General features: G+C 47.1%; 1 protein-coding gene across 3 annotated transcripts in view; it reads right to left on the bottom strand.

The window, feature by feature from the left end:
• Nucleotides 1-5,410, bottom strand: part of PTH2R (parathyroid hormone 2 receptor) — a 145,798-nt gene extending 140,388 nt beyond the window's left edge. For all 3 annotated transcript variants that reach the window (XM_077884854.1, XM_077884853.1, XM_077884852.1), the window contains exon 1: nucleotides 5,309-5,410. In XM_077884854.1, coding sequence (XP_077740980.1) covers nucleotides 5,309-5,383 — 75 coding nt within the window. In that variant the 5' untranslated portion in view covers nucleotides 5,384-5,410. The remainder of the gene's footprint in view (nucleotides 1-5,308) is intronic.
• Nucleotides 5,411-9,314: the final 3,904 nt, after the last annotated feature.

Here is a 9,314-nt window from a genome sequence, read left to right on the forward strand (position 1 = left end):
CAGAGAGACAAGAGAACATGGATTCTAGTCGATGACAAAACCCACTGAAGCTCACAACTGGAAAATAAATGGAATGTGTGAATGTTAGATGAAAATGTTCAATTTTTATTCATGAAGAGTTGAGGAAGTTCCAAGGAAATGAAACCTCCCTGTGCATTGCCAGGAAAAGGCCACCCCTGCTCCCCGCCCTTGCAGCTCCGAGGCCCTGGGGGGCTGAGGATTCCACCCACAGCTGGCGCAGCCACCCAGAAGGCCGCACCCCAGGGATACAAGGCTCACCCAGGCCCGGCAGACAAATGAAAACCGTCCTGGCTGTCGAAGGGAAAGAAGGAGAACGAACGAACCACTGGATCTTTAACCACAGTAGCGCTTCTGGAAGTATGCATGATGCAGACACACTCAGCAGCCAAGTTTCACCTCGATGTTTTTGAGAGTAGTCTCTTAGCCAGCGTCTCGGAGGAGCTGCCTATGTCCTAATGACGTCCTCATCCTTGAATCTACCAGTGATGGCTTGTTGCTAGTTTCATCTGCTATCACCACGATCTCCAACTGATACAGAGCTTGAGATGTGGCTGCAGGCTTATTTATTTGGTTTTCTATCTATCTCTCTTTTTTTATCTTATGCCCCACTCCTACTTCTCTGCCTTCCCATATGCAACCACTTATGTGAAATTTATATACACATATATCTCTTATCTGGATGTCTACACAATATGTATGGCTGCTTGACTGTGCATATATTTAAATATATGTAAACAGCACTGTGTCATATAGCGCATTGTTTATACGCTATATCCTATTCTGTTTGAAACATCTCATACATGCTGTTTTGTGTACATTGAATCCACTGCTTTTTATTGCCTCATACCTCACTATAAATACCCATATTGACCCCAATACCACAGAATTATTGCAATAACCACTATGAACTTGTGTAAGAAATTCCTTGGGAAATATACACAGGGGTGGATATTGTTGGGACAGAGGGCTAGAGAGACATAATTTAGCTAAGCAGTGCCCAACTGATCTCCACAATGAGGACACCAACCTGAGGGAGGGGTTCCAGGGTCGAAGTCTGGGTGTGAATCATGACTACTCGTTAGCTGTGTGACCTGAGAATATCACCTAACATCTTAGTCCCATTTTCTCACTTATGAAATGAATAATTACAGCGTCTATCTCACAAAGTTACTACGAGAATTAAATGACATAATAATGGATTAAAGTGCTTAGCACAGTATTTGGCACTTGGTAGGTAAATAAATATTATCACTGATTGTCGTCCCCTCCCCCCTAATAAGAGATTTCTGATTCCCCAAAGACTGAATCTTCACACTGGAAGGTCAGTAGAACTAATCCTTCTCACTGAACAGAATAAGAGTAGAAACATCAAGTTTCACACCCAACGAGGTTGCATGTTTTCAGAGGAGGAATGTGAATGTGGCTTTTGGGTTCCCAGGCCATTCTTTGCCCACATCAGAATGTCCACGAGAGTGTTGGTATTCCACGCAGGCAAAAAATGAATGATTACTGGAAAACAAAACCTGCCCACTAGTATCTGCTCATGCCTAGTATTGTATAGAACTTACATACTTCCACTCAATAGGTCATATCTTCCGAGAATTTTCTCCTGTCATGGTGATGGATTTGTACTCTCTTCAGGCACATACACTGTCAGAACCACTGATATGCAACCATGGAGCCTGGGGAAGGTGACTGAATCACATGGGGTCAGCCCATTGTCAAGCCCAGCAAAACCAACATTGTTCCTTGATAATTTCATAAGGAAGGCAGACACAGAGGTGCACCACCGACACAGTCCTTCAAGAAAGAATCAACTACTTGTCTGGAAGGAGTGTGGTTTTGGGACAGCCTCCAGCTGCAGTACTTCAAACATCTGTCTCAAGTTTGAAACCAAGTGTACAATTACATAAACAATCCTGAGCTAATGAGTAAGCAACAGTTAGAGTACAAGGACCTGGCCATTCTATCATCACATGGGGCTCCTCTGGTGGGCAACCTGTATCCTGAGCTCTCCATGAGGTTGGCCAAGACTGTGCCAGATTTGTGTCCTGGTCTGTGGCTCTCCCTGTCCAATCCTACTTTCTCACTATCTTCTCTCTCACAGGTACTTTTCACAGTACCCCCAATAAACCTACTGTACCATTAACTCCATCTCAGAGTCTGCGTCCAGAAGGACCCATTGACATAGCAAACAAAATACTACACATACTTATACAGTGCTCCCCATTCCCATGTGATAATCTGACTTCAAGAAATATATTATGAGGCACTGTAATGACATCTGGTACGTGATCGCATGAGTTCTGAACTGTGCTTTGAAGCAAAGGCAGCCTCTTCTTTGCCAACCAAAAACCACAGGGATCTTTAAAAACAATTAATAGATACTAGTCTATAGTATCTATTTTGTGATGTTTATTAAATATTAAACATTTGTTCGACACAAGCTATTCTGCTTTGATACATTCCCTTCATTGTTCTATCAATATATTTTCTAAATTTAATATATATGTTAGGTAGGAATGAAGATGAAGAGACTGAAGACCAGAGAAGGTGTCAACGTGTCAATGTAACTCACTTTATTTTAACCTTCAGATTTTGTTTAAAGGGCCAAAAAAATTTTTTAATTTTTATTTACTTATGATAGTCACACAGAGAGAGAGAAAGAGAGAGAGGCAGAGACACAGGCAGAGGGAGAAGCAGGCTCCATGCACCAGGAGCCCGATGTGGGATTCGATCCCGGGTCTCCAGGATCACGCCCTGGGCCAAAGGCAGGCGCTAAACCGCTGCGCCACCCAGGGATCCCAGGGCCAAAAATTTAATAACTACTATGAACTACCATTTCATACATTCTTAATTAACAAACTTAAACAGAAGTCAACTTAAAGCAAGGTATCTCCACCAGGGCTCATTTTTGAGAGAGACTTTCAGCAACATCTAAAGACATTTTGTGGTTGTCGCAACCGGGCAGAGGGGACACTACTGGCATCTAGTGGAGAGGACGGGAATGCTGCTAAATATCCTAATGCACAAGACAGTCTCACAACAACAAAAAAATTATATGGCCCAAAATGTCAGCAGTACCAGTGGAGGTTTAAATTATAGAAAAATTATCCAATGTCTTGAGTGGTTTACTGAAAACTAAAAGTAAGAGAAATATTCTGCCCACAATCTCAAAATGATATTTCGTTGTGGTGCTAAGCAGTATCTCCCCCATTCCCCTCACAAAAGCAATCTGGAACACTGAATAAGGTAAATGGCTACAGTTCACTTGCCCCTTGTGCAAGGGAGCAGTGTTTTTAAGCATATTATTCAAATACCTTATAAGATGCAAATGTAGGAAGTACATTAGAGATCACCAGAGTTCCATAACTGTCACCAAATCCTTTTTTTCCCATTTGCTCATATTCCTTCTGGTGAAATTTTTCAGGTTTGAGCATGCCCTACCTTCAAGCATCCATTGCTAATATTCTTAGTCAACGTACAACACACATATTGTTCGATTTTTTAACAAAACAAGTTTGCATTAAACATCCCAGCCATGCTAGGTAAAGCCCAGTATTTAGCAGGGCAGGGTACTATAATTTTTTTTAACTTATGTGGGCTATATGGTAAATAACAATAGTAATAATAATAATAATAATACTTTTTTAATTGCGCTTTTAGGATAATTGACTTTTAAACCGATCGTCTGAAAGCCAAGAACATAATATTAAGTTTAGGTAGTATCAGTACATAAATCAATGCCTTAATATTCTCACGGTTAAATAATTAAAAAAAAAACCAAAAACAAAATATTTAGGGCTCCATTTGACGGTCGAGGTGCGCCCCCTGCTGAACAGAAGAGAGAAATGACGTTGATAGAGTTTAAATTCACAGGCTCCCAAGCCTTACACCCACCTCGCCATACACCTCGTCCATACAGCTCATCCGAAAAGCTGCGTGAAAACCTCCTATTTTATTTGACTCAAAAAAAAAAAAAAATGTGAGGTTGAATTGCCACTTGCACACTAGAGAGGCCCTATTCCAAAAGATCACCCAGAAAATCTCTAAACAGTATTAGCAACACGAAATGACAACTAACGTTTGCTCTTCACAGGAACAAGCTGAGCCCTACTTAACACTGTATTTTGTTTTCTGCCAAGTGTCTTCTCTCTAATGATGCGCGACTGTCTGGCGGGGGAGCCGCTCATCCGCTTAGTCGTCACCGGCGATCCGAGAAGTTTAAGTTCTCAAAAGTGACGCTCAGCCGCCCGCAAAGATAATCTCGACTAACGAAACGGGACCCAAGGAGTCTCCGGGCAAGAAAAGTTCGTTCGCCTCCCAGTCCGGCCCTCCTGACCCAGAACACACCCCCGTGCGCACAGCCCCGACTCTCAGACGCCCCGACGCTGGTCCTGGTCCGAGCGGTACCGGGCCCGGGACGCTCGCCTAAAGCATCCCCCGCGGCTCCGCTAGATGCCTGCCGAGCGCTGAGGGACGCGCACGTGTGTGTGTGTGTGTGTGTGTGTGCGCGCGCGCGAGTGCCTGGGTGTGTCCGCGTGTGTGTGTGAGAGCGCCTGGCTCTCTGAGTGCGCGTGTGTGCGCGTGAGTGTGAGTGCAGGAGCGCCCGGCCGTGCGCGTGAGTGTGCGCGTGAGTGTGCGTGTGAGTGTGCGTGTGAGTGAGTGCACGAGCGCCCGGCCGTGTGCGCGTGTGTGCGCGTGAGTGTGAGCGCGTGAGCACCCGGCGGTGTGCGTGTGTGTGCGCGAGTGTGAGCGCACGAGCGCCCGGCCGTGTGTGCGCGTGAGTGTGAGTGCAGGAGCGCCCGGCGGTGTGCGCGTGTGTGCGCGTGAGTGTGAGTGCACGAGCGCCCGGCCGTGTGCGTGTGCGTGTGAGTGTGAGTGCGTGAGCGCCTGAATGTGTTGGGGTGGGTGTGTGTATGAGTGTGCGCGCGCGTGAGAGCCTGGCTGTGTGTGTGTGAGTGTGCATGAGTGCCTGGCAGTGAGTGTGCGCGTGTGAGCCTGGCTGTGTGAGTGTGCATGTGAGCACGTGAGAGCCCGGCCGTGTGCGTGAGTGTGCGTGTGAGTGCAGGAGCGCCCGGCCGTGTGCGCGTGTGTGCGCGTGAGTGTGAGTGCAGGAGCGCCCGGCCGTGTGCGCGTGTGTGCGCGTGAGTGTGAGTGCACGAGCGCCCGGCCGTGTGCGTGTGCGTGTGCGTGTGCGCGGGAGGCGCGCGGCGCGGGGTCCGCCGGTCAGCGCCGAGCCCGAGGCTCACTCGGGCCGCAGGGGCAGCGCCGCACCTGCTCTTACCTGGGCTCCGGCGAGAAGGCAGCCGCCGAGCAGCAGCCACGCCCGCGCCTGGGGCGCCGCTCCCGGCCCCGCCATGCCCGGACCCGCCCTCCCGGAGCCCGGAGCCCGGCGCCCGGAGCCCTCGCAAGTTGGCGGGCGCGGGGCACCCTCGGGGCGGGGAGCGCGGCGCGGCGGGGGCGGGGGCGGGGGCGGCCCGGGGCGCGCGTCGGATCCCGGGCCCGCGCCGAGGCCCGCCCCGCCCCCCGCCCCCTCCCCCCTCCCGCCCGGGGGCCCCGCTCGGCTCCCGGCCCGGACGCGCCGCCCCGCGGGGCCCGGTGGGAGGAGGGGGCGCGCGGCCCCCCGGCCCGGCTCGCGGGGCGCCCCGCGGGGCTGCAGGGGGCGCTCCCGGTCGGGGTCCCGGCGTCCCGTCTGCACGTGCGTCCGCTCGGCCCCGGCCCCCGGCCCCTCGGGGCGCCCCGGTGCTCGGGGAGGGCTCCGCGAGCTCCCTGTGCCCAGCCGCGCGCTGCCCCGGCTCACGGGAGGCCCCGGTGGTGCGGCCGGGCGGGCGCTGCCCCTGCGGCCCGCCCCGCCCCGCCGTCTCCCGGCCCCTCCGGTTCCCGGCTGCCTGGCTCCAAACCACACTAGTATCAAGTCTGTGTGTGCGTGGGGGGGGGGCGGGCGATTGAGAGAGACGGAAGGAGGGAGGGACAGTCTACTCCAGCAGAAATCTCTAGGTCGAAATTTCTTTGCATCATTTTGCGAGTTTTGGGTCCAGGCATCATAGAAAGACGACTGATATTTGTTTATAGAGTGTGTGCGTGTGCGTGTGTGTGTGTGTTTAAATATCTTCATTTGGGACAAAGCCTGTTCCCTTATTGTTCTAATAGGTGCAACCATCAAGACGCCAGAGACCTTGCTTTAGGGACCTTGAGTCCGGGAATATTTAGTCTCCCAGCATCTGATGCAGTTTGGAAAGAGTGACCCCCATAGACAGAACATGATAACTCCCTCCCCGCTTGACCATGACGATCTGTGATTTGTCACCGTGAGCTTTCATACGAGTGCCAAAGTGAAAACTGGGTTTGCTTTTAAAACTTCCAGATTATGAATGGTTGGCCACCCTGAAACACTAGAAACGGGTAACTTCTATTTCCACTTCCCCAGGTCTGAAATGTTCGCTCCTATCTCTAGCTTAATAGCATCGTTTACATTGTTTGTGTGTATTGTGAACTATCTTGTGCTTTTTGGAAGTAGCAAAATATATTCAACATATGCATATGCACAGAGCCGTAAAATTACCAAGTAAAGTTCACTTTCTACTATTCTATCAAAGATTTATAACACTCTCTATGGTGACTATTATCTAAAGTCTTCAGTTTGGTTAAATTATTTAGAACTGAGGCACTGAGGTGGCTCAGTTAAGCGTCTGCCTTGGGCTCAGGTCATGATCTTCAGGTCCTGGGATCAAGCCCCACGGTGGGCTCCTCGCTCAGTGGGGCATCTGCTTTTCTCTCTCCCTCTCCCTCTGTGCCTCACCATTGATCGTTCTCTCTCTCTCAAATAAATAAATAAAATATTTTAAAATAGATAAATGAGAACTGCTACCTTTTCTATTATCCTACTCAAGCAGGAAAATAGTGGTAATAGTATTAATACTGATACATTAGGTATCTATTATCTATTAGTATAAAGCATTAAGTGCTTTATTTCATTGCAGTTACTCTTCGGAGTACTTCACATAAAATTAGCCAATTTTCCATTAACCCTGTGAGATGGGCATTATTGCTTTCCATATTTATAGATGAGGAAACAGATAGTAAGTCACTTGCCCAAGGTCCGGGTGTTCTATCATTGTGGCACCACTAATCATGTGTCCTTCTATTTGTGCAAAAGTATTATTACAGATTTTTTCCATATTCCTTAGGCCTCAAAAACCAGAAACACTCTTCCAGGAGTTTTTACTTTCATTTGTTTGTTCCCCATCTCTAAACTAGAGAATAATTTACTGTGCATTATAGTAGTGGTTCTAAGCCAGGGACAATTTTGTTCCCCAGGGACATCTGGCAAAGTGTGGAGAAATTTTGAGTTGTGTCATATTTTTGGTGTCTCACTACACATTACTAGTACGTACTGGGCAGAGGCCAGTGATGCTGCTCAACATCCTACAATTCACATGACAGTTTCTCGTGACAGAAATATCTGTCATTACTGATAAGGTTGAGAAACTCTACAGCACAAAGGGTACCCCAAATTGTTAGCTGTTTATCAACTAGATAGTCAATAAAATAAGATAGGCCTATACATTGGAACTTAAAATCAATTTGTGTGAAATTTCCGCCATTCAAATGGTTCATTCAAAAAGAAAAAAACAAAAAACAAATGGTTCATTCATATAAATGGGTAAAAATCCACAGGCTCTACTAGAGCATATAAAGTTTTGAAGATATTAAATTATGCTAAATGAAGAAAGGTAGGTAAAATAATTACAAAAACTGCTGTGATATCATCAGGATATTTGTGACTCTTGTCATAAAATATATGATTCTGATATTAGGGGTAAACTTGGAATAAGTATTTTAGTTGTAAACTGATAAAAAAAAAAAAAAAAAAAAAAAACACCCGTAGGGGTAATTGGGTGGCTCAATCAGGTAAACATCCCACTCTTGATTTCATCTCAGGTCATGATCTCAGGGTTATTTTTTTTTTTTTTTTTTTTTTATCTCAGGGTTATGAAATCGAGCCCTGTGTAGGACTCTGCACTTGGCAGGGAGTCTGCTTGAGATTCTCTCCTTCTCCCTCTGCTCCTCCCCCTGCTCGCACTCATTCTCTCTCTCTCTCTCTCTCAAATAAATAAATCTTTTTTAAAAAAAAAAAACCTTTATGCAAAGTTGATGGAGTGACTTAACCCAACAAATCTCTGCAAATGACATCTTGTCAATCCTTAAATTCAATGAAAGATAATGACAGTTCTGAGCATCCCCACTCACAAATGAAAAACAGGATCTTGATCATTAAGAGACTCAACCCCCAAGAAAATCGTAGCCCCAAGGAAATTATGTGATTTCTGGCAGTTTTGTTTTGCTATCTTTTGTAGGTCCGCTGTGTCACATACCGACCTGTATCAGGATTAGTCAGCATGCTTGTTAAAAATGCACATTCCTGAGCTTTCCTTCAGACCTGCTGAACCCCAATCTCCAAAGCTGGGGTTTGGAAATCCACATTTCTACAAGCTCCTGGGTGATTCTCATACAAGATGAAGCTTCAGCACCACTGTCTAGGCTGATTGGGACACGCAGCTGGTGTGAGCTTCACAGGCAGTTGTGAGGTCTGATGCCCCAAAACTTCTCTTCCGTGAAAAGTGCACTATCCTCTGCAACGAAGGAGCAGGGGTGACGGGTCAACAGCCTGCTCTGTAAGGTGGAGATATGGGGACAGTAGGTTGTTAGGCCGACTCCCCCACAACTATAGAAGAATAGTCGCATTGTGAGGCGGACTGCTTTTGTTTTTGTTGTTGTTTTTCCATTTCTGAGTGTAGGAAGGACCTGAAGCCCTGCTCTGCTCTTTCAGGCTCCCGTGCTCCTTGCTGAGCTTCTCTTGAGCAGACCCACACACGGTCTCTAAGGAACAATTTGAAAAGCTTTATTCTGGGAGCGAAGGTCCCTGCTATCAGCTGCTCTGTGTTTGGGGAAAGGGCAACTAAAATGCTAAAATAATTAATTAAATTAAGATTCGTTAATCAATGTAATTTAATTGCCTTAATGACTTCTCTAAGTTCTTTCAAGCTTTTTAATCCCAAACTTGTGTCTGGTCTCTGCTGCTGTTGCTATGTCTGTGAATGTGTCTCTATGTGTATCTGTGAATGTGTCTGTGTCTCTGTTTGTGTGTCTGTGGGTGTGAGGGGTGCGTAAGTCTGTGACAGTATGTGTTTGAAGGTGTATCTGCGTTTAACATTCCAGGAATTTCTCAAAAATTTGAGCGCACAAATCTCATTCTTTGATGTTTTCCAGTAAGATGAAGTTTGATTCTT

Source organism: Canis aureus, chromosome 36 (assembly GCF_053574225.1).
Source record: "Canis aureus isolate CA01 chromosome 36, VMU_Caureus_v.1.0, whole genome shotgun sequence".
Classification (NCBI taxonomy): domain Eukaryota; kingdom Metazoa; phylum Chordata; class Mammalia; order Carnivora; family Canidae; genus Canis; species Canis aureus.